The following is a 26,370-nucleotide window of genomic DNA, read 5'->3' as shown; positions in this document are numbered from 1 at the left end:
TTAATCTGCCTTGGTTTTCCTCCATGGTATTTGCACAACTGATTGGGTTTTTGTTAGAGTTGCTTATGAATGTATTGCTGCTAGTGTTGAATGTTTGCTCTAAAAGAGCAAAATGCAGGACAATGTAGCACTTTAAAGACTAACAACACTAAAGTGCTACATTGTCCTGCATTTTGCTTCAGCTACCCCAGACTAACATGGCTACATCTCTATCACTGCTCTAAAAGAGTCATGCAAGGCTCCATGGAAAATAGAGGACGACTTGTGTGTGTACACGATATATTCTACTCCTTGTTTTTAGTAAATGCCAGTCCACATCCTAAAACCAACACACATTTTGAATTTTTATATGATGGCCTTTGTATTCACCAGGATATCTACCAAGTCTTGATCAGGAAACTTATTTCAGGCGGAGAATAGTCTTGTTAATCTGCATTTTCTTTTGCTTGACTGATACAAGTCCCTTCCGCTCTGGGACATTTCTTATCACATTGCAGATAAAATTGTTGGTACTCAAACTGTTGTCTTTGCCAATGTATGGGAGTATGACATCAGAATAGGACAAAAATTAGGTCATTTCAGCAGGGGTCGCTTCTGAAGGTTTTGGACGTGTTGGGAGAATTTTATGCTGCAGTCTGTGCTTTGGATCTTTTGTGTCTCCTGGCTTGTGGAGTCCAGTGGGGAAGTACTAGGTTCTTTGCTGATGAAGATTGTCACCATCTCCTTTGAGTAGGGCAAGATGCCAGTTGCTTTACAGGAAGTACAAATGTTGGTCCTGTATTGAAAGAGAATTTCTTGCTGCTGAGTCTGTCCATCTATTACCAAGTGTTTTCAGCATGCAGGCTCCCAGTATGTCCGGGTAGCCAGCTCCCAGTGCACACCAGCTTCTGGGGAGCCACCTTCCTTCTTCTCTCTTCCCCCCCCCCCCCCAACCCGAGCCCAGCAGAAGCAGCAGTGCAGAGGGGCAGGCGAGAGCTAGTGCACACAGGGAGCCAGCTTAAGAGCCTGCTCCCCTCATTCACCAGCTCCTGTGCATGCAATTAAAGCCTTTCCCCACCACCAGCACTGCTGCCTCTGTATTAGAGGAAACAGCAGGAGGAGCAGGTTGGAGCCGGTGCATGTGGGGAGTTGGCTTAAAAAATGGTTCCCCATATGCACTGGCTCCCAGAAAGAAGTCTGCCTCCTCCTCACGTGTAAAAATTTCAGAAGCTACACATTTACTTGATTAACACATTTTAACATCCCTAGTGTTAACATAAAGGGAAATGTCAGCTGGGCACTTATGTGGAGAGAGCTCAACGTTTAGGGCACATCTTATTCGCTGTCCTGAAGATCAACTTTTTGACATTCCATTTAGTGAGTCTTGTTAAAACCCATAAATTGAACATTGATGGCAGCTTCAGACGGTACCTGTACTCCTTGAAGTTGTGAGTAGTAAGGGAAACCAATGGGAGTGCTTGCTCCTGTTGGCCTTCTACTGTGGGAATTTTGCCAAGCTCAGCTTAAGGTAAACTGACTCCAGTTTCCTAGAATACGTAGAGTTACATACGGTAAGCTGACCTTCCGGGTCTAGTGTAGACTGGCCTTAGAATCTACTCCTCTAGTGCCTCCATTTGTCTGATGCACACAAATATGTTTACCTTCAGAGTATGCTGTAAAGACCATATTTGTAAATATGGCTGAGAGTGAAGTTTACTTTTTCCCCCACTTGTGGAATCCACAAGTATGTTTTGCTGTCTTGAGGTGGTATACAACAGAAGAATGTGCTTGTTTTTGCTTTAATATTTTTCAATGCTATTTTTAATTGATGGAAAAGGATACATAAATACTTGGGTACATGTTACTTAATGTGTTTATTTTAAGCCAGATAAATAAGATTGTGCATGCAATGAAAGCCTGTACTGTGGGACCCTATTAGACCAGTTGTTCTCAGAAAGTTTGGTATGGCTGTGCAGGCAGAAGTGAACATTTCAATGTTGAAGTACTGCAGTTTGCTTAAAAAACAAAGTCAAGGCTATAGTTTGACTTGAAAACATAATTAAAAGATAGGTTGATCCTGTCTGTATGGTGAAACTGAACCACGTTTTAAGGCACTATCATGCTGTATTGAGATCTTGCTACCCCACAGATTCTCAGTGTAAGTGACTTCTTAATGTCTTCCATATGATGGTTAGCATTAGAGGAATATAGTGGATGTTGACAATCTTGTTTAAAGACCATGTGCAGTGCTTCAAGAAGAAGCTTGCAAAGCAGTTACTCACTAAACAGCCACCAGTTTTTTTTTTAAACAAGCATTAATAGTAATTCTGCAGAAACTCAGAAGGAATAGTATTTTAAAAGTAAAGCGGCAACTGTGCATATTTATAGTCAATCTACTGTTTTTTCTTCTCATTGTCACTTTTAAAGTCAAATTGCCTTTTATCCATATGAAGCTTTTTCATTACTTGCCCTTTTTTTTAAAGAATAAGTATTCCTCTTCTAGTTTTAGCTTACAATCATCATGGAATGCATTATGTCTAGAGCAAAATGCTTAGAATGAATTTAGACAGGAAAAGATTTAGGGAAAATAAATTCTTTATATTAAATTTAGAATAAGTGTTACTGGTACTTAAGTGTTGAATAAGCACTGCAATTTTTTTAAAACTGAATGCCTGAGGCTAATACACACTGTTAGGATTTGAGGTCTTATAGTCCACAATGTGTTTAATTCAACTGGTCAGTGGATACCTGGACTGCATCAGACAGATTCTTAGACCTATGGGATGGGATTCTCAAAATCACCTATGTGATTTAGAAGCACAAATCTTATTAACTGTCAATGGGACTTGTGCTTCTAAGTCACTTAGGTGCTTTTGATGTGCATTCAGTAACTTCTATTACTCAATGGGGACTGTGTGCATTATAATAAATCCTAACCATATGGATACATTTAACATTACTTTTTCATGCAGCTAGTGGCAGAGATGTTTTAAAAATTCAAAGTGGTCTGAAAGTGCATATGAATAGAAAAAACATCCCATTAGGTCTCTTCAAAACAAACCAAAAATCACTTACTTTTTCTCAGATTTCTTAGTTAACTAAATCTGATATACAGACTGGAAGCTAATGCTTAGCCTACTCTGTAGCCATTGAAAATAGGATAATCAAAATCATTTTCAGGGAAGCAATTTTAGGAAGTCTAAAAATATGAAAATTATGCCTCAAATTCTGTGTAGCTCTAAAACAGTCACTGCTGTACTCTGCAGGTTTTTTATTCTCACTGAAACTATGATGTCATGCATACTCATTAGATGCTTCCCCTCCCCCAGGATGTGTCCCTTCCCAACAATGCTAACGCCCATAATTTTTATGGACTAAAATTTTTAATGACTAATATCTACAGAATGAATGCTGGGCTTTTTTTTAATGTATTACTTTGTGTGTTCTTTGCCCATTTTCTTTTCACAATAAAGCATAGATTAGATACAAAATTTAAGATGGATAGCTTGTCAGTTTGTCACAACTTCCAATTTTCTGTAACTTGGAGGGGTTTGCATCTCATTTCATTGTTTTTTTCTTTTTCTTTTTTTTTTTAATTTATAGATTAGCTGAAAAATCTTTAAAAAAAAAAAAAAACACCTCTTGAATTCCCAATTTATTTGTAATATATGTGGAGGCACTTAGGCCCAAATTTTTAAAGCCATTTAGGAATTGTTATATTCAGTGTTCTAATATGTAACTGATTTAGGAATCTTCATCTATTTTTAAAAAAGGATTTAAGCTCTTAAGAATCTAAATCCCATCAATTGTTAAAGCTCCTAAGTGCCTAAATCCATTTTGAAAATTGATGTAGGGTCTTAAATAAGGTAGGGGACAGCAATACCTAAATATCTCTAAAAATCTGGATCTTAGGATAAAATTCTTTAAAGCACTTAAGTGTCATTGCCTGAAAACAAGACTCTAGGTATGGTAATACTGACCTAACATCTAAGTGCCTTGAAATCATTGGTATTCACAAAGTATGAGTTAGGTGTCTTAACTCCCTTTATCATAAATGGGGAAGGAAGGATTCCCTCAGTATAGAATTCACAAAAAACATGCTGTGTGACTTCATTTAAGTTAGTCTGAGAGGGGGCCGCACTGAAGGGTGTATACTAAGTTTTCTCCCTCTCTGGAGATCTGTTCTTAAGTTGTAGTGAAGTGCCTCCCTATTCTTGGAATTTTCAGCTACAAACCCTGTCTTGAAGTTGGATACCTATGTCTTTTTTTAGCAAGACAGGAGAAGGGGAAATCTCCCTCAAACTATTAGTTCAGTACATAGGGTACTCGCCTGCAGGGTGGGAGTTTCCAAGTCCTCTCAGCTGAGGTGGAGAAGGGATTTGAACTGGTATCTGCCATTTCTCAGCTGAGTACTCAAACCAGTGTATTGTGTGATATTCTGATGTGGGCGACCCTGAAACTCTCCTGTTTAGGCTGTCCCACTGTGGGTAAATTAATTTTAAAAAGTCATTTGAAGCAGGGAGAATGGATCCGAGGTCTTAGGTGAGAGCCCTAACCACTAGGCTACAGAGTCATTGGCATGATTGCTTGAGCATCTGTGCTCTTCCCCCAGATCCCATGATTCCTTCATTACTCAGTGTGGCTCAGCCTTAACAGGAGAGAGTGAAGAAGGCATGTACATCAGAACATCTTTGAGCCCAATGGTTTAGGCACTCCCCTGAAATGCAACAGATCCCTTCTCCTCATCAGGTAGAGATTAAGGATGTTAAAATGCGGTTAATTGAGAGTTGACTAGTCAATAGACACTTTCGCATTCCTCCTTTGAAATATACAAGAGTCCCTAGCTGACCCTGGGCTCCATGGCTGCCCCTTTGAAAGGCGCACAGGTGGAGTTGCTGTGCAGTGGCTGCCCCTTTGAAAAGCCACCTGGGGGTTTCAAAGTGTCAGTGCTGCTGTGTGGTGCTGCCACTTTGAAATACCCCTGCCACCCCCCATGCTGCCTCTATCTCAGAGGCAGCAAAGGGGGGGAGGATATTGACTAGTCAAAATACTATCCAATAAGCAAGTCTTTTACATCCTTAGTAGAGATAGGACTTGAATATGGGGTCTCCCATTTCCCAGTTGATTAACCTAAGCATGGAGTTAAGTTATGAGGGAGTTCTTCCTCCTTTTTCCCCTAGCTGGTTTGGGTAAACTTGCCTATAGGGGCCTGGTCGAATAGGTGAAGTCAGATTGTGTTTGGGCCCTGCAGGTGACTTAGGTGGAAAAAGTCCATCTTTCTCTTTTAATGGTATCTGTTAAACTCAGTTGGCTCCTTGGGAAGCTTCACTGCAGGCTCTGCAGTATAAAGCTAAGCTTTATGCTGCAGAGCCCATAGCATGTGCAACCGCTAAGATCATTTTTAGCAGCTACACAGTTACCATATTACATCATTTTTAACACCCCGAGTTAAAATATGTTGACTCTAAGCAACACATCATTTTAGATCAAGTCAGTTCTTTCCTTATTTTTTAGTTACCTGTTCAGGATTTTGTGTTGCCATAGGCTGAGAAGTGACACTGTAAAAAGGCAATGTGATTTCCTCAGTATCAGTTCTGGCGAATGCTGCAATTTTACTATGTCTCCAAATGCAACAGTTGCAGAATTTTCCCCAGGAGTAACAGTATGCATATTAAAATAGGTTTTTTTTTCTGCCAATCCTGCAGCTTTAGAATGGAGTCTGAAAGTAAGGCAGGGTTAGAGCCCTACGAATCTGTATATTATCTGCTTTGTCTGCAGATATCCATATCTATGCATGCTGATATCTGCAGCCCATGTTAGTGGATCGGATGTAGGTAGACATTCCATTACTGATTATGATAGCCCTGTAAAAAGATATTGTAGGCAAAAAATCATACAGTAGAATCATAGACTCCTAGAGCTAGAAGAGACCCCAGGAGGTCATCGAGTCCTGCCCAAAGCAGGACAAACCCTTCAGTGACATCTGTGCAAACCTACTGTCTTCAGTAGGTTTGAACTGTAGGGTTTAATTTTTAATTTAGTTGTAAGGAATTAATATATTGAAAAACTGTCTTGTTTTCATTAACAAGTGATTTCATGTCATCAACTCTTCATTGTATGTTTACCAAGCAAGCTCTGTGACCGCAAAGCCTATCAGCAGTTATCTGACGTTATCATTAAAAATGTCTAAGTCCATTAAAAAGAATTTTCCTCAGGTATACAAACTCCTCAGTAAAATCAATCTTTTCTGCTTAACTAACATGTGATGCTCAAATTTAGACTTCAGTTTCAGGACACTGGTATATTTACCTGGCATTTCCTCCCTAGGGGATATCCCACTCCCAAGGATTTTCTTAAAGACTGTCAGTAGTGTTGTGTGGTGGACTTTCTGGCTGTCCCGTTAAAAGTCTAAGCAACAGAGTACCAGGCTCTGTTTAACCCCTGTAATCCTATCAGGCTGGGAACTAGACATGGTCGAGCAGCACTGGGAGAACAGAACCACTAGGACAGCCAAGAATTGGCAGGGGCTCCATTCATGCAGGTGAGCAGAACCTGTTCATGTGCATCCTAGGGTGAAGGGAATATTTGTGGGGAGAGAAGTTTTCCTGGCTCCTGCTGCAGATGATGAAAAGTGGCAGATAGGAACTGATTAGGCACCCTCAGGACCCGATTGGCCCTAAACGAGGGGATCTGCTGCACCAGGGAAGGTCCCTCCCCTCCTGACCTGTGCTGCCACAGTGTTAGGGCTCCAACCTGCCCCCGCTGCTGCCCCAACCCACAAGGCTCTCCAGATGCCGCCGGCCCTGCTGCTGCCAGGGCAGAGTGCCGTGACTGGAGTTCCACAGCCAGGGCAGAGCTCAGCAGCCACCTGACTCCCGCGACCAGGTCTGTGCAGCTACCTGTCTCCACAGCAGGGGCAGAGCTCAGCAGCTGCCTGGTTCTGCGGCCGGGACTGGAGCTGCGCAGCCAGAGCTGGGGGGCAGAGGGCCAGGGCTGGAGATCCGCAGCTGGGGACAGTGCTTCCTAGCCACTGCTAGCTCCATGGCCACTACTGGGGCCAGAACTCCCCACTGTGCCGCCTTTTCCGCTCCCTCCCCCTCGCAACACACACTGGTTTGCTACTGCACTCCTGCCCTGCCACCAGACCACCCTGTTCCTGGGCTCTGTGGTCTAGGAATATCCATTCACTGCACTCCTGCCTGCCCCCACCTGACGGGAGGTGGGGGGGGGGGGCAGGCGATCCGCAGGAGTCAGTGCTTGTGGGGAGCTAGCTTTTAAGCCAGGAGGCAGCAGTGGGCTGGGAGTGGGAGCAGGTGGCTCCACAGGAGCCAGCACGCATGGAGAACTGGCTTGAAAGCTGACTCCCTGCATATGCCAGCTCCTGCATTACCTCCTCTGAGGCAGCGGTGGGTTGGTGGTGTACAAGAGCCAGTGCTCAGGGGGATCCAGCTCCCACCTGCCCTCCTATTCCGCTGCTTCTGTGGGAGACAACAAGGAGGGGAGCGTGCAGCTCCATAGAAGCCAGATCCCTGTGGTCACCAGCTCCCATCTCCTTCCCCCTTGTTGCCTCAGTATCAGAGGCAGCAAGGGTGGGTGTAGGTAACCATTAGGATTAACCAACAAGCCCAGGCTTATTGGTTAATTGTCTAAACAGGTCTGTGCTAACTTCCCTAATTTAGCTTATTAAGGACATTTTGTATAAAAAGTCATTAGGTTCTATTTTTACCAATAATCCTGTTGTCTCCAAATGTGCAAATCTCTGTATACATTTAAAAAAAAAAAAAAAAAAAAAAAAAACCTTTTCCTGCATGATGACAGTGATGTCAGCCCACAGGAAGTTATTTCATCCTGCCACCCCTCTGCCCTCAGCTGTGCATCTCACCCCCTCCTCCTCTCCCGTGGTGGGGGGCAGTGGAAAGACCAGAGAAACCGGTGGATCCTCCCTCTGTCCAGAGTGAGTGAGCAGCCCAAGACTGGCCAGCCCCAGCAGTGCCAAGATGTACTAGGTGCTCAAAACTCTTTCCACCCCGGTGCACTACAGCACTGAGCCTGAGGTGGTACATGGTTCGCCTGCACCTCCGCCCCCCGGCTTGCCCCCACCAGAGGCGGGGCCTGCAGCCTTGGCATGCTTCCTGATGCCACTATCGCAGAGCCCCAAGCCGGAGCCACTACCCGAGGTGGTGGAGTCGGGGCAGGAGCTGGTAGCCCAGCTCATCCTTCTGAAGAGGGAGCAAGTGGAGGAAGGAGAAAGTCCTGAGCCTCCCTGTTCAGGGAAGAAGCGCTCCCCCTCCCAGGCTGGGGGAACAGCAGCGCCTTGTCTAGAGCATTTCCCTATGCTGTCATTGGCCAGAATCTGGCTAATGGGAGCAGTGGGAGGCCGAGCTTTGTACCAGCACGGGGCCTGAAGACAAGTGCCCCCACCCCCTCATGCCCAGAACGTGCTCCCCAACCCTCTCACTTACCTTCCTGCTGAGACCCTGCCCTGCCCCTTCACTCCTGCCCCTTCCCTCCTGGCCAGACACCTACCCTCACCCTGCTCCTACCCTGCACCCCCAGCCCCCTCACTCACATTCCTGCTGAGACCCCACCCCCAGCCTAGTCCTGCCCCCAACCTGCTCCTGCTCCCCTTCCCCCCTGCCAGACCTCACACCCTCTGTCCCTCCTGCATCCCCTTCCCACTCACTGGCAGCTCTGTCCCACACACTGAAACCTTCATTTTTGGCCCTGCCCCAGAGAATAGTAGGCCCACAAAATCCACTAACCCTAGAATCCCAGAAGAGTTAATTTGGCCTGAGGCTGGTGCTGTTGCAGCTCAGCCCTCCCTGGTGGCGGAGGTGGGATAAGAGCCAGGGATGTGTGTTCCCAGCAGCTGGGGGGGCGGGGGGTGAGAGTCTGGGGCTTGTGCAACTGCTGGCCCTCCCTGGCAGCTCGGGGGGGAGGGAAGGGGAGGCAGGGGAAGAGCCGGGCCTGCCTACCCCACAGACATGGGGTTGGTGAGTGTAGTAAGCAGGGGACATTCCTTCCTCCCCTCTCTGCCCCCGCTCCCCATTTACTACTTAATTGCACCGACATTGTCATTCAGTGTTGAGATAGGGTTGGTGCAATTATTATTAGTGATAGTGTTTCACCCTTTAATGCAGTTTCATGTGATTCATATTAAAAACAGCAGCTCGTATCCCATTGTGTTGGTGAAAGTGAGGGATTGACCCTTTTGAAATGCCGTAAATCCCAGAATACAAAATTCTGGGCCATATTAAAGATAAGAAAGCTCCCACCTGCAGGTGTTTCTTGTGGGAGGAGAACGGGGGGGCAGAGAGGAGGAGAAGAGCAAAAGGGAATCTGGATGTGCTAAGCTGAAGGCAAAGCAATTTACAGTAAACTTCCAATAATCCGGCACCTTTAGTACCCAGGGAGTGGCAGATTATCAGATATGCCGGACTATCGGAAGTGGGGGGCTATGAGGAGTCTGGGGTGAGGTGGGAGGGATGGGGGGGCGGCGCTGCAGGGCCAACCCAGCAGCACCCCAGCTGCTCTGCTCCAGGCATCCCCAAGTCAGCCGCTGCTGAAACTGACCAGCGGCTGACTCGGATAAGCCCGGGGCAGAGCAGCTCCAATTGTCCGGCTGCCTGGAGCACTTCCGGGTTCCAGGGGGTGCCGGACTATCAGGAGTGCTGGACCACTGGATGCCGGACAACTGGAGTTTTACTGTATCAACGAAATGACTATGCAACTTGGAAAACGATTATGAAGAACTACCACTTCCTACTATTTTAACTGTAGATCTGATTATAAATATACAGTCAGCAGCAAATGTCAGCCTTAGTATTGCACATATTGAAATGTTTTAATTTAAATTTAATCATTTGACACTTATATGATAAGCAGTTCTTTTTCTAGGCCTTTCTTCATTCTGCTGCAGAATCCAGTTCCCTCCCCTCCTACTGTTGTACTCATCCTATTTAGCATTGTGAGTGTCGTCCTGTCATTTACATTTCAGGCATGTTGTGTAGTAATCTTTGTACAGGAAACCAAGAACAAGCTGTTAGTGTAAAGAGCCGGCTGGTAGAGCAACTCAGCACACACATCCATGCCAAATTATGAAGACTTAGTGATGTTTGGCTTTTTATATCTTAATCACAATGGAATTTTATCTCTGAGAGAAGGAAAGTATTATTCACAAATGTCCCATGGGCCTAAAGTAGTAGTATTTTGGCATGTTAGCCTGATTCAGGGTTACAGAAACCCATCAATTGTAACTTCACTGTATGGGAAACTAGTTATTTTCTTCTAAATATAAATACTTAAAACAAATTAACTTCAAGTGTCTTTCTGCCAGCTGTATACAATAAGAAGTGCAGGCATTACTGCTATGTATAAAAAGCAGTTGTTTGGTATGCCATTTAATTTTAAAATGTGCATATAGTTTCTACATACTAACTGGGTCAAAAGTAGTGCCTATGCTTACAAATACTTTCTGTAATCTAGCCTCAGAATATTTAAAAAGTCAATGACCAAATCAGTATGCCAGAACAACTAAAATAAGATTTACATAGTAATTGTTTAATACTTTTTTATTCCATCATTGGTGCATCTACAAAATTCAATAACCTCTCTTGCTGTATTGTTGATTATAATTGCATTTAAAAAAGAGGTGCTCCTGGAAATAATATTGTCAAAAAATAAGATTATAGTAGGGATGAGTGGAGGCAGATTAACCATGAGAGATGACCGTTCTGAGGCAGTTGTGGCTGGACTGAGACTGAGTAACCATGAGAGACTGTTCTATTATGGCTGTGGCTGTACTGTTTTCAAGATCCACTTTCGTGCTTCCTTAATGAGAGGAGACACGTTAAAGAAGGTTTAGTTTTTTAAGATAAAATAAATAAGAAATCTGCTGTAGGAACCTCATGTATGTACATTACACAATAGCTATTCTATTAAAATACAGTTTCATTGTTAAAGCTTTCAGAGCATTAAAGGGACATAGTTAACTTAAACTAGTCAATATCAGAGTTAATATTTGACTACAGGTTGAACCTCCCTTGCCCAGCACTCTCAGAACCTGACCAGTCCCAAATGAGGGAATTTGCCAGATCAGGGGAGGTCCCCTGACACCAGCCTCCCAGGATGCATCCCCTCCCTGCAACTGGCTCTGCTTTGGCCCCACTGCCACTGGGCTTCAGCCTGCAGGGCTTGGACTTGGGCTCCAGCCCACCAGGGCTCCCTGGGGATGGAACTCCCCAGCCACCATGGCCCCACTTCTCCCCCGCCTTACTGGGAATTCCCAGGAACAGGACTTGCTGACTGCCCCGCTTCTGCCGTGCTCTGCTGGGGATCCCTGGGGATGGGGCTTGCCAGCTGCCTTGCTTTTGCTGTGCTCTCCTGGGGATCCCCAGGACGGGGCTTGTCCTGCTTTTGCCACTGGCTGCCCTGCTACTGCCCTGCCCAGTACTGGACTTGCCAGTCCCTCTGCTATCCTGCCCAATCAAGGCTCCCCTGGGGATGGGGCTCACTGGTCCCGCTGACCAGTGCCCCCAGCAGGTTTGCACGCCAGGGTGCCAAACCACAGATGTTGTCAGACCAGAGAGCCCCGGATTTCAGAGGTTCACCCTGTACTTTTATCTGCCCTTAAGTCCTCTCTGTGGGAAAGTGACTAAAGTAACTAGGCACACAGATCAAATAATAATCTGTGGTATAACACTGTGCTGGGATGCAAAGGGACCTAGAATGCATCCTTACTACTTGTGTTATCCACAAGACAGCAGTATTCACAGTGCTCAGGGTATATAGCCCCTAGCTATGTAAGAGATCTCCTCTTGACACTTGTCCTGACACATTTGAGCTCTGACACCACTATTCTTTCTAGAGTTCATATCATCCATCAGCCGGTGATTGTGATTTGATGTAAGTTAATCTTTGACTTCAAATTTGGCCTGTCCTATTCCACTTTTGTATTGATTACTTTAATGAAACTTACTGTAGAGGGAATAGTCTGAGAGCAAACCTTGCTGTGATCAGAGATCACAGTTCAGGTCAGTACTTTAATATGGATGTATTCAGGGTTTCTGGCAGATGAGTATTTCACAGAATCCCCTACAGCAGGGGTGGATAACTTTCACCGAGGGGTGGGGTGGGGTGGGGGGGGCACCTGGTCACAGGCTAGCTCCAGGTCCCATGGAAGTTGTGGGGCCTTGGGTAGAAGGAGTGGGGCTAGGGGCTACATTAAGAGAGCAACGGACAGACTGACACACATTGAGTATGTGTTGTCCAGATACTGGGCAAGTGTGTTGCAGTGACCCAGCCAGTGCACGCACACATCCAGTATGTTTGAGAGAAGTCATACTCTTAAGACTGAGAAAGCTGGCCTGTTCTGTTGCCTCCTACAGGGGCCCAGGGACATCCCGACTTCAGCACTTTTTTCCAGTCTCTCCCCCTTTTCCTCCCTCCCCCCCCCCCACACACACACTGCACAGCTAGCAGGAGAATCCTGGGAGCAGCTCTGCTGCAGGACAGAGAAAAGGGGGGAGAGGGGGAGCTGAACACATGCTGCAGGATGTAAGTACGAATGCTCTGCTAATCAGCTAGGCAGGCCAAAGAGAAATGCTTGGTGGGCCATATCCAGCACCCAGGCCTGATTTTTTTTTTTTACCCACCCCTGTCCCTACTGGCTGACATAAATTATCGGAAAACTGCCAACTGAGAGGGAGAAGAGAAGAGAACAGAGGATAGTTTCATCACAAGGTTTTAAAAGCTAGTAAGCCACTTCCCAGGGGATGCAAAAGGAGTCTGTTACCAAGCAGAAACACTAAAAGATGACATTGCAAACACATGTATACTTACAAAGTGGCAGTTAGAGATAAAGTTGTGAATATGTTTAACATAAGCAGTTGTGTAATGACCAGTGTCTCTTGACGATCAGGAATTAGAGTACAAGCTTATATATGGGAAAAGGGTCTGGAGAGAGAGAGAGTTTGAGCAAGTTCCTTTTCTATTATGAATTGGTTACATAACTGACCCCTTAGGTCACATATAGAGTGATCGCTTTGTTCAGTCTATCGGGCCACATCCTCAAAGGAAATCTGCACAGAATTTCCAAAAGACGAGCTGGCAGCTTAAATTCAAAATGTTGCTAGATACTAAAAATCATGCTTTCAAAAAAGACACTCGTCTTCATTTTTTCTCAACAATCTGTACCCCTAATCCCCTCCCTCTTTTTAGCGTACGACTACATGTGTTTAGTGGGCCACTTCACATTGAATGGTTCCTTAGAATATGTGCTAACTACTTATACTAAACTAGCTATTCAATATAGTATTTAGCTGTAACACACTAGGGATGTAAATAGGGAAGCGGTACCTGGGAGCAGCCTATGGCCGACCAGAGTTGGAGTGCTGCGCCAGCCCCACTTCCATGTGGAGCTGCCAAATCCCAGCCCACATGGAGCCAGCAGCCCTGCCGGCCCCATGCGGAGGCCAGAAGCAGCTGGGCTGGAGCAGACTCCCCACCCAGCCCCTCTTTAATCAGTTAACTAGTTAAATACTACATTGAACCAGTTAACTAATTAAATGGTATTTTACATCCCTATGACACACTCAGTATATTTCCCAGACCTGAAGAAGAGATCTGTGTAGCTTAAAAGCTTCTCTCTCTCTCTCTCTCTCTCTCTCTCTCTCTCTCAGTAAGAGAAGTTAGTCTAATCAAAAATATTTTCTCCCACCTTGTGTCTCTAATTTCGTGGGATTGACATGGCTAGACCAACACTTCATTTTAGTTAAATCCACACTGTAATAAATAAATACACTATAAAAAAGTCAAGCCATAGACTACAGGCAGTCCCTGAGTTACGAACGGAACCCTCCCTCTCCCTGGTCTCCAGCAGACCAGGGAGAGGAAGCAAAGCGGTGGAACACGCGGGCAGCGGACAGCCCAGACGCATCTGGGCTGTCCGCTGCCCGCGTGTTCTGCCGCTTTGCTCCCCGTCCCCCTGGTCTGCAGACCAGGGGAACGGGGAGCAAAGCAGAGCAAAGCCGCGGAGCCTGGGGTTCTTAAGTTGAATCTGTATGTAAGTCAGAACTGGTGTCCAGATTCAGCCGCTGTTGAAACTGATCAGTTTCAGCAGCGGCTGAATCTGGACGCCAGTTCCAACTTACATACAGATTCAACTTAAGAACAAACCTACAGTCCCTATCTTGTACGTAACCCGGGGACTGCCTGTACTGTAAGACTCTACTCATTTTTCTTTTTCAGCAGTAATATTTCACGTACTTTCTGTTGGCGGGCATTTATTTATTAGTCCTCATGCAATGTAAATGTAAGCTATGTGCAATTCATCTGCTTTACAAAGCTTTCTGTATGGTAATGCACTTGTAATATCTGAGATTTTTAACTTGCCACAAGATTCTTTTTCTATAGGGATTCTTTATTTTATAACGTAAGTACATCAAAACCATTGCAAGTAGCTAAGTAAAATGTCAACAATTTCAAGCTCTAAGTCTTGGCTGTTGTCACAGCCTTGACAAAGTCACATGAAAGCCTCATTCATAACTTATGAAACTCGTTTTACTGTGACTCGAGTTCAAACTCTTGTTTTGTTTTATTTTCTGGAAGACAGCCTCTGCCATGTAATGGTTGACTGAATATAGATAAAATAGGCCTTCTAGAACATGTTTGAGGCATATTGATGGAAAAGTGTGGTGCACTTCAACTGTAGCTATCTGTCCTGTGGCTAAAGAGAGGACAATCTAGGATCTAACACCTGTCAGTTTGCAAAACTTCTCACAATTGTCAACACTTGGATTAAAAAAATATTTGTGACACAATGAGCCCAATTGTCAAATGCAGAAACCCAAGTTGTGCCTGTCAGACCTGCCCCAAACGTCTGTGCAGGGGCAGATGAGGACTTTGCGGGGCCCAGGGCAGCACAATTTCGCGGGGCCCCCCCTTTGACACGGCGCATGCGCGGTGGTGCCACGGCGCATGCACGGGGCTTCTTGAAGCGTGGGGCCCGGGGCGGCTACCCTGCTTGCCCTGCCCTATATCCGCCCCTGCATCTGTGATTTGATTAAAATAGCCGTTTTGAGAATATAAAACTTTATTTGTAAATAACATTTAATGTGATAACCTGACGTACATTCACAGGTATAGGTGCTTGATCTTATACACATCAGAACATTGGCCTTCAAATTTGCTAATATGGTGGAATACTATAGAGTAGAGGACATCATTGTTCCACTAAGAAATTTAATTTTCTTTTCACATTCCTCCCTTCCCCCATACACCAATTTCCCTTCCTCACATTTTTAACACTTATCACTAGAATGTCATGACGTTTTCATGTCCTGATAGTGAAAAGATTCCCTCCCATCCCCATGATGGTGCTGCTGTGACATAAGGATCTTTTGAGGGCAATGTCGAGAGGCGGAACAAAGTGCTACCTACATACTCCTAATTATTTCACCGTTTTAAAAAAAAAAAATCTACACATTTGTATAGTTGCATATTTTTATACTCTGTGGTTGGCATCTAAATTTACTGAACCCTCATGTTAAATTTAGTAACTCTGTTATTGTGAAATAATTAAAACTGGCAGCACTAAGAGGAGCCCAGTATCTGAAGGCAGTGGGGTGACTGCATGTCTCCTTATCCAAATCTTTTCTTTGAGCTTTAGGGATGAAAAATTGCTTGGTGGTTTTTTGTTTTGTTTGTTTGCTTGCTTTTTGTTTTGGGAAAAGTGGGCAAGGAGAAATGGCTTTCGATGCCAGAATTCTTGAAACGCTTATTTTCAGCCTATATTTGTCACTCTCATTTTTGCCATGTCTCATTTTAAATCCCTATTTGATGAGAATACATGTAAGATGAGCTGAGAACTGAGCAAACTCCCCTCTATCTTAGTGTCATTGATTTCTTTGGTTCCAGGAAATGAAAATCTTTTCCCCGTTTCCAACTTTGGGAAGTCGTGGGGGTCTGAAGACATTTGTTAAGAGACTTCCATTGAAACTGATAGCTAGGGACTTTATTACTTGCTACACAGACACACGGTTTCCAGGGATTCTACATCAGAATACCAGTGGTAAATGGAAAAATGATTTTTCATTGCCTCAGTCATGGTCATCCTTTAGATGTTACACAACAGTGCTTGGTGCATCCAGACTGAATGATGATAATATAGATATTAATAGGCCACTTACACTATTCAGCATGCGGTGGACAGATAGGCGTTTGGTACATGGCACTAGAAATGAATTACAGGAGTCATTATTAAGCCTGGTTACTTCTTTTCTGACTATAAATGTCACTTAGTTATAGCTGGATGCATTAAGATTAATGTCAATGCATTTTCTTGTTATAGGAGCAGCTTACTGCCAGTTCATGGACATGTTGTTCCCAGGGTGCATTAGCTTGAAGAAAGTAAAATTTCAGGCAAAGCTGGAGCATGAATATATTCACAATTTCAAACTTCTGCAAGCATCATTTAAAAGAATGAATGTGGATAAGGTATGTTTTCAATATTTAACCATACTAATATCATATTAATGTTTTACCAGACTGTCTTCTGTATTGGATAGTGTACAATGAACATTAGGAGCTAAAATAAAAAATATCCAGACCCAGACAGTTTCAGACTTGACTTAGCCTTAATTAGACATCCCAGCTCTGTATTTAAATGCCCTCACCCATTTTAGAAGTCAAAATGCCAGTATTTGGGTACAAAAAGAGAAATGCTCAAGATGAAAAATTGGGCCCCTAATAGTTAATTGATAAGGAATCAAAGGGCCACTTGTTAGATCCCCAAGTTCACCAGAGGGCTTCATAATAAAATGCTATCCTCTGGAAGATCTTTAAAATTAAGTACTAGGATCCTCCTAATTTCAGAGGATCACCACAATTTCACATGTGGTGTCACCGAGAATTCACAATACAGGTAAGCAACAAGTATTCTGTATCTGTTGTTGACTGAAAACTACTTATTCAAGGTAGGATGAGGACTAGTTCTACATTTTAAATCATTGGAACAAGTTTCCAAATTATGGAGAAGCCACCATGTTGCTTGGTAAATTAAATTAAGATTGGCTGTCTGTCTTTAAATAAATAAACTAGCTCACCCACAAGATATGGGCTTGATGCAAAAATTGTGTGAAGTTCTATGGCCCATAATGCAGGAGTTCAGAGAAGATGATAATACTAGTCCCTTCTAGCCTTCAAGCATAGGAAACCATTCAATCTATACAGAATTTACTTTGACTATTACCTCTGAACAAATCAAACCATGCCTTTGCGTTTCTTAAAGGAAGAAAACTTATAAAATATGTACAGCATTTTATCTAATCCAGTACACTTTCCTAACAAATACACATTTTGAAGCTTTTCAGTGTTTTTCTTTGTTACATTTCTCAATTGTTGTGTATTGTTTGTTCTGTAAAGCTAAATGTCTTAACTCTCTTCTCTCTGACTTTAATCAACAATGTTGACCCAGTGTTCCCCACACTACTTTCTTCCCCTTGATATAATCAAGTTCATATTCTATGTGCAGATAAGATTCTATCCTAGATTTCACTCAGACTAAATACAAAGTCGAATAAATTTAATTTTCTCAAAACATCAGTTTGCCCAGTTTGTGTGTGCAGTAGCAATATGAGAATCTAAGCAGATTAAATAAAAATAAACTCATTAAAAATGCTGTCGTGCTTTCTGTTCTGTGTATATGAAATGGCTATATTTGTAATAATTTATTTGGGGGAGGGAAGGTTCTATACCTGCTTTTAACCTCTTTATTCCAAATCTTAAATAGTTTTAAAAAGTGCTGTTTTATGAATAAATGATATAGGACAATTTTAATACTAATTCATTATTATCACAATGCTTCAGTTGCTTCTATTTAAAACAGATTCTTTCAGCACAGCATTGAAAAGCCTAATAAAGTTGACTGTCAGTTCTTTCTTTATAGGGAACAAACCCATTGTTTCAGTGCATCATTAAAAATACAAGCATAACAAACTTAAGGGGTTATTGTACAACATGTCACATGATCTGTGGAGTACTGTACAGGCTAGCTCTTAACTTTTTTCAAAACACTGTGGTGCCGCTTAAGCCTTGAAATTTCCACTCCTCCTTAGGCTCTGGGAGCCCCTTTTCCAGTTGAAGATTGGAGTCTCTTCTGATTCATTCAACTTCCTGAACTGTTAATTGTTGCTAAAGAAGCCAGGGTGGCACTCCCGGCATTCCTTATTAACCCACTTTGAAACTGGAAATGGTATTTGAATCCTGGTCTTGCTAAGAATGTTCAGGAGTGGATAGTTGGCTAATCGTATAGTCGATACAATTTGTATCAACTACACGATAAGTTGATAAGGGGAGGCATGCTGCAGAGCCACAGCGGGAGTAGCTTCTGGAGCCAGCATGATCCGGGAGTGAGCACTCCCAGCTTGCTCTGGGTCCAGGACACTGTGGCTCTGAATTTTAACAGCAGAGCTGCCATGGTCCTGGACCAGCATGAGCTGAAACTGATAGGTCCCAGTTCACGCCAGGTCCAGCAGCCCCTGTCTGCAGCCAGCCCAGGCTGACTTCAACTAGGGCTGCTTCACAGCAGCCTCCACTACTTTTTCCCCTCCCCTTCCCGCCGCCTCTGATAGAGAAGGGTGATCAATTGTATTCATAGCCACTGAGGGTAAAATGAGAAGTAATTGAATTAGTGTTAAGAAAGGGATATTTAGGTTAGATATTAGTGAGCTCTTTTGAACTGTAAATATAGCTAAGAACTGGAACAGATTATCAAGAGAGGCTGTGGAATCCTTATTGCAGTACTACATGTTTTTAAGAACAGGTCAAAGAAATGTCTGCCAAGGATGGTTTAGGTACATTTAATCCTATCTCAGGATAATGGGGGCAACTAGATGATATCTTGAGGTCTCTTTAAGCTTTACATTTCTGATACTTTTTGCTGAGTATGTCTACAAAATTCTCAGAACTAATAATGCTTAAATAAGAATGAATATTAGACAAACCTGAGATTGTGGTTCCAGACAGTGCACACACAGGGCAGTGTGAAAGAACATTCCCTGAGTTTTCTGACAGCTCCTTACATGCCTACTGTCTTTGCTTTTTGAAGGAATTGTTCATTGTTACATTGAATGAAATACGTTAATTAAAAAATAACAGATTCCCTGTTGCTTGTTGTTGTTAAAGATGACCATAGTTTAAGATTGACTGCATGGAACCCACTAGTCGCTCAAAACTAAAAGAAGTGCATCTGAGGAAGAGCAGTTGCAAGGCTTATGTAGAATGATATAGGTCTGCAAAGGTCTAATTTTAAAAACCAAACTTGAATAGCTCATGGCTGCCCAAATTCGAGTGTCAAGTTGTTTTCAGACCTGATCTAATCCTAATCTGACATTCCTCTCCATCTTCACAATGTGTGTCAACATTACCTCCATCTCATGGTTGAGGTTTGGCCTGATGGCGGCAGGGACTCCCCACACCCTGTGCCCACAATCCATCTCCCTTTACCTCCTGGGATGATGTGTCTGCAATGTCTGCAGATGGCTGCCGTCTTCTCCCACCTCACTGCACTGTGTGTGCTACAGCATGATAGGCATTACAGTTCCTCGGCATACTCAATCCATGGTACATGCAGTTCAGCAAGACCATGGCTAACAGGAGCAGGGCACTCAGCAGCCTTCACTGCTTTGCCTCACTGGCCCCCCATGGACAGGAGATGTTGGGCTGTTTTCAGACCTGAGCTGAACCTGCCACTTGCAGACTGGTCCCCTGGGGCTTGGGTCAGGTTGCAAGACTCTGTACTTCGGCATCTTTTAGAAGGTCATTGATAGTTGTTGCTCATGGAAAAATAGTGCTAGGAAATGCATATTTAAAGGGGCTTATATATAAACCACAAACACAGCTGAGAAGATTTTAACTATAACTCTAAATCCAGAATGATGCAGGAGATACCACATTGATAGTTAACTTGTTAGATAATCTGAGAACTGTGCATGTACTAGCAACACAATGTCACTGGAACCTTTGACCATTTTACAGGTGATTCCAGTGGAGAAATTGGTGAAAGGGCGCTTCCAAGACAACTTAGATTTCATCCAATGGTTCAAGAAGTTTTTTGATGCTAACTATGATGGTAAAGAGTATGATCCTGTGGAGGCTCGACAAGGACAAGATGCTCTTCCCCCACCGGATCCTGGTGAACAGATCTTTAACTTACCAAAAAAGTCACATCATGCAAACTCCCCCACAGCAGGTATTGTAAATCTTGGCAATTTCTGTTCCCTTCTTTACTGGTAATGGTAGAGCAGTGTGTTAATCTAGCAATATTTTAATCTCACAATTATTTGTATATATGTGTGTGTATATACATACTATATGTGTATGGGGTCAAATTAGAAATGACTCTTCAATGGCTTTTTGTTTGCACTTTGCACTATCTGAGTCTCACCATCCTGGATTATATAAATAGACTTTTTGTGGGCATTCATTTTGTTGGTCTGTTCTGACCTTACGCATTACTGACAATTTCCCAATGGCGCCTAATGTTGGAAGCAAAGCCAATTGACTGTCTTGCTGCTGAGCATGGGTGATACTTTCTTGAATAGTTTAACAAATAGTTCCACATACACACTCATCTTCACAGGAAATTGTTAGCATAGTCTGGTTTTATGGTGACTGGAACACTTCCAAATCCTAAGTGCTGGCCCAAAAAGCAGAAAATTGATTGCTTGTATTTTTTTAATGTGCTGATCATTCAGACAAAATAATCTTCTAAGTGGACCACATACAGTAATATACTATATTTTCAAAGTATCATTGATTTTTTTTTAATATCATTATTACTCAGTGTGTATCTGAAATGGGAATAAGCACCAAAGATCCATTTTATAGTTGTCCCTACATTATTTACAGACATGTGGGTTCACAAACCAGATGCTTTTTTATCACTGGGACTAAACCACAAAGGGACAACAGAAACAGCTTAAAAATAATCCTTTGCGTGTAGTACTTATTGCTTTAATCTGTTTTTCATAGTTTTGAGTAAGTCCTTTTCTAGCCTTCTCTGAAACAAAATCCACACATTGTGTAGAGTCAAATACTCCCTCTTTCCTGAACTTTTCCTTTAATGTGGAAATTAACAACATAAAGTTCAGCTCAAAATTCCACCCTGGACTTAGCTGCTTCTATATTTCTGTCCTCAGTTTGGTCCAAACCCTAGATCTGAGAGATGGAACACTGCATGTGCTCCTCCATTCTCTCCCTTATATCTGTGTTTGGTTGAACCACTCACCTCCATGAATTACCAACACCTACTTAACCATTTCTCAGCAAAGTCAACATCTGTTAGCTATGGATATGATAGTGTATATGTTTAAGTGGTTAACCAGTGAGCTTAGGCTCATCAGTTAACCTTCACGGTTACATGCAAGCCCTCCTTCCTACCCTGATTCTGCTGTCTCTGTATCAGAGGCAGCAGAGCAGTAGGTGGGAGCATGTGGGAACTGTTGCTCGGGGGGAGCCAGCTTTTAAGATAAAGAGGCAGCAGCACAAGGTGGGGAGTAGAAGCGAGCCGGTCTGAGCAGGGAGCCAGCTTTTAAGTTGGCTACCTGCAGGTACTGGCTCCCATGGAGCCACTTGCGTCCTCTTCCTCCCCCGTGTGTAAAAGTGTAATCGTAATCACTAAATTTCAGCCATTACATCTTTACCCAAAACCCAGCATTTTTAACATCCCTACTGCTAGTACAATGGGGTGTACCCAGCAAGCACTGTCAGCCATGTATGTGTTTGTAACACCTCTATTTTGGTTTTGTACCTCCTATATTTTTAACTGTTGGTTCTGAATTTCTGAGAAGCTGGTGCCTTTTGTGTATTGAGGGATGGCCTTAAGCATTCCACACAAGGTGGAATATATGTTTTTGATGCTCTCTGAACTGCTAAATTCCCTCCCTCCCTCCCCCATCCTACAGTACTAGTTTGCCACTCAGGTCAAAAATCCTGACCGCCAATCCTGTGTGTGCTTCCTTGAGGGGAAGTTCCCTACCCCCTTCAAAAAAGGAAAATTTCTGAGTTCTATTGCTAATTCAAAGTTAATGGTTTAAAATACTCCTTATTGATAAATCTAAGCTTAACATGGATAACAAAACAGACCATCTGCAGAGAAAATTAGTTGTGTTTTGCTAATAGCTGGAAGATCCTGAGAAAATGGAATAGCTTTCAGTATTTGAACTGGAAAAGAGATGTGGGTGGGAATGCCATGTCCTCCATCTTCAGGCTGCTACTAGTTTGGAGAAGAAAATTAAAGGTGACACTGGAGAAAAAACTGAGACGCACAAGACATTTCCTGAGTTCAATTGCTTAGTGGAACAATCACAGGTCTTCTGACAAATTTCCAGATAGGATTTGAAGACTCTGTAAGTACATTGACTTCATTTCCATTAATTTAAATACTGTATAGTCTAGAATTAGTGTTTATCTGTAAATCTATATTCATATTTTTTTCTACCAAATAGCGAATTTGTGTATACTTTAAATATATCAGTTGTCCATTATATTTAGAACAAGATTCTATTTTTAATCACATGTATTGGTAGGTCACTAGAGAGTGGACTTAACCCATTGAACAATGTTTATTTTAGTTTCACCAATATGTTATGCCTTAAGTCATGATGGGCAAATAAGAAGTCATACTGGGTCAAACCAAAGGTACATCTGGCCCAGTATTCTGTCTTCTGACAGTGGCCAATGCCAGATGCCCAGAAATAGTGAACAAAATAAATAATCATCACATGATCCCTTTTCTGTCATCCATTTCAAGCCTCTGACAAACAGAGGTTAGGGACACTAGGATAGGTAATAGCCACTGATGGACCTAACTTCCATGAATTTATCTAGTTCTTTTTTAACCCTGTTAAAGTCCTGGTCTTCACAACATCCTCTGGCAAGGACTTCCACTGGTTGACTCTGTTCTGCATGAAGAAAAGCATCCTTTTGTTTGTCATTGAGCCTGCTACCTATTTATTTACCTATTATTTTTGTGACCAGTAGTTCTTACGTTACGGGAACAAGAAAATAATTTTTCCTTGTTCACTTTTTTCACATCAGTCATGATTTTATAGACTATCATATCCCCTCTTTATGTCCCCTTTCAAAAATGAAAAGCCCCAGTCTAATATATAATGTCTCTTATTGGATGAGAATACAGGAGGCCCCCGCTTTACAACGGCTCAATTTACAACCCCCCGCACTTATGACCTTTTCCATAAGAGTAGAAAGGGACAATCTCCCGACTTACGTCCTTGGCCCCACATTTACGATGGCACATGACGCCTGTCGTAAATGCAGGTTCAAGTTACGATGCCCCCAACTTGCGATGCTATCCCAATAACCGATCACGTCGCAAGTCAGGGACCGCCTGTACTTACATTTATTTTGGAATTTCTGTTGGTATCCTGTGTGTGTATGTGCATTCTCTTTTGACCTGATCTCTTTTGACCTGATGTCTCAATAATCTGGAGGATTAGGGAGCAAGTTACATTGGTATGAACTTCATGACTGAGGATAGCTGGCATAAGAGATCAGGCATATGTACATCTCTTGTGTGTGTGTGTGTGTGTGTGTGTGTGTGTGTGTGTGTGTGTGTGTGTGTGTACACACACACGCACATACATTTGTGTACAGCTTGCATCTCTATAAACTGGAACACTCTGGTCTGGCAATATTCGTGGTTCCAGGGTCAGTGTCCTGGTGGAGGGCTGGGAGCTGGGAAGACGGGTGCGCTCAGCTAGTCTGCAAGGAGAGGAAGGTCAGCTGTGGGGCTCCCTAGGAGCCCATGCACGGCTCAGCTGGGCTGCCAGGGAAGGGGCACTCTGGGGGCCGCCATATGACTCAGTTGGGTTGCGAGGGGAGAAGGCAGGGACCAGGAAACTAGTGGTGCAGGGGGTGCAGCTGGCAGCAGAGGGGCCAGAAATGACTTTCCCTGGTCCAGCAAAATGCCTCATCTGGGACCAGTCAGGTCCCAAGGGTGCTGGGCCAGGAAGGTCCAACCTGTACTATGATTAATCTTAGGTGCAATAAAAATCAGATAATTCAAAGTTTATGGTTCCTGTAGTAGCTGTAAGTTGTCCATACTACACATCCAGGGCTAAATCCTACTTGCATTACTCACTCAAATACTATACTCTGACTTCAGTATGACTGCTCATTTGAGTAAGATTAGTAGGATTTAACTAGTTGTTAACTAACATTAACTGCAGGTCAGTATATGTGTCAAAATAACTTTTACTATTGAAAAGAAGTTTGAATTTTGTAATTTTTGGTCTTAAGTTCTTATAGTATTTTCATCACTGAGTATTTGAATGGTAATACAAGAGCTGTTTAAAATCTCAACATAAAGCCATATTAACATAGGTTTATATTTTACTTTCATTAATCAAGCATAAAAGAATAAAATGAAAATTAAAATTAAGGTGCCAACATATTTTGAATGATTGATCATCGTTCACTTATTACTTCAAAATTTGAGAGAAAACCTAGGATAAGAATTTTTAAAATTGCAGTTACTAGGGACTAGCACAGAAGCTACAAGAACTTCTTGGTCCCATTCTGTGCTCTCCAAAGATAAGTAAGCAGTGATCACTTGGTGCAGGGACTGCCCTGAGGATGTAGTTTTGTGAATGGATATTGGTTGCATGTGTCTATAAAGATAGCTGCATTCTGTCTACTGCAATCAGATGCAGTCAGCGCTGGTCTAACATTGTTCCTGTTGACATCAGTGGTATAACTCCCATTTACTTAAACAGGGAACAAAGTACGGTCACCACTGAGTGCTTTTGAAAATTCTATCTTTAGTGCACTTTGCATGCATAGTGCAGTGTATATTAAGCTGCTTTTAAAAGTGTTTAGAAATAAAATCGATGCCTTTTTGCAACTAATGTTAGTGTGCTAGAAAAATGCGAAATTATACAATGAGTATTCACCCACTCTGGGACTAAAACTGCCAAATGTGTGTGTGAACTTCATTGGTCAGATTTTCATTGGTCAGATTTTAAACTCTCAAATTGTTCTGTAATATCTGCACTTGCAAAAAATGCACAAGTATTATTGCTTGCAAATGAAGTTAACTATTATACGTACTATGAAACCTTTTTTCCCTCAAATTTTTGACATTTCACAAAAATGAAGGTGACATCTGGCACAGAAATACTAATTAAACTGTATGTGGCATGACAGTGCAGGTAAGCACATACAAAAACTTCTGAAAGTATGCTTTAAGTTGGCTCAGGGAAAGTCCTGAGTATGAAGATGTGGGAATGATTACTGATACATAGTACTTAGAATGTCAAGAAGAGATGTGGACCAACTTATTTTTAAAATTTAAAAAGTATGTGTTTTTCCTTTTAATTCTGGCTAATCTTTTATAAATTAATCACACAATTCCAAGAACGTAAGTAATATATTTAGCTACCAATAAACCTATATAGATAGAAAAAGTATTTATATCTATTATTGATTTGCTCCACAAAATAACATTTTCTCTTCAGATTTTTACCATGTAAATCTTTATTATTTCTAACTAGCTAATGCTTTTCATAACATTTTGATCTGTTTTTTTCAGAGGTGCAAAAAGATTTAGCTGTGAATCTCCCACTAACAAAATTAAACTGCTAAATCCCTAAAGGCTGCTTTGAAAGTTTACCCCTGAAAGGTAGCTGTAACACGCTAGAATTATTATCAGCGTGCCTTAATCTGATGCCAAACCCACAGAGCCAGATGGAGTTTGACATCTGTTTGCCATTTCTGTAAATAGGTATTTAACCATATCTGTACAAATGCTAGGTTTTGTCCCCAGATTGCATTCAGCAACTTAAGTGTGTTTTATTGTAAAAATGAAGAGTAAGGAGAAATGTGAAAAGAAGTATTAACTTTGTTCCAAGGAGTTTTCTTTGACACCTTCAAAGAACAGTCACTCTTAAAAGTCAAGGCAGGTCAAGGATAAAGCAGCTTGGAAATTGCAGCATAAATAGTTCCCTGGAACTAATCTTCTGTGGCACCCTCATGTTGCCTTTTCTTCCTTGGGGAGGCAGAGGCAGTTTGTCAAGAGCTGATATGCAGTATAAACTATGGATGGAATTTGATATTTGTATCTTTCAGACTACGTGAAGTGTCAGTACTCTGGAATAAGGGCCTCCACTTCACCACATACTATTCTACTGTATAAGGGGAGTAGATGTACATGTTTTCATAAAAATTGGCACCAACAATATGTACTCCATTAGAGACTTCCCACCTGCACCGTAGCTTCTTTAAATATAGTGCCATCTGCCAGCTCAGTATTGCTCAGATTCTTTAAATATCTCTTATAAACTCTGCTTTTCTCTTATGCTATAGTAAATAGTC

At 42.6% G+C, this 26,370-nt stretch overlaps 1 protein-coding gene across 3 annotated transcripts in view; it reads left to right on the top strand.

Moving 5' to 3' along the window:
• MAPRE2 (microtubule associated protein RP/EB family member 2) overlaps positions 1–26,370 on the top strand; it is a 151,952-nt gene that overhangs the window by 92,611 nt on the left and 32,971 nt on the right. For all 3 annotated transcript variants that reach the window (XM_075920733.1, XM_075920732.1, XM_006115378.4), the window contains 2 exons: positions 16,328–16,473; positions 20,014–20,227. In XM_075920733.1, the coding sequence (XP_075776848.1) occupies positions 16,328–16,473; positions 20,014–20,227 (360 nt within the window). The remainder of the gene's footprint in view (positions 1–16,327; positions 16,474–20,013; positions 20,228–26,370) is intronic.

The sequence above is a fragment of the Pelodiscus sinensis genome, chromosome 2 (assembly GCF_049634645.1).
Source record: "Pelodiscus sinensis isolate JC-2024 chromosome 2, ASM4963464v1, whole genome shotgun sequence".
Lineage (NCBI taxonomy): Eukaryota > Metazoa > Chordata > Testudines > Trionychidae > Pelodiscus > Pelodiscus sinensis.
Note: the sequence above shows the minus strand (reverse complement) of the source record. Positions and strands in the feature narration are given on the sequence as shown.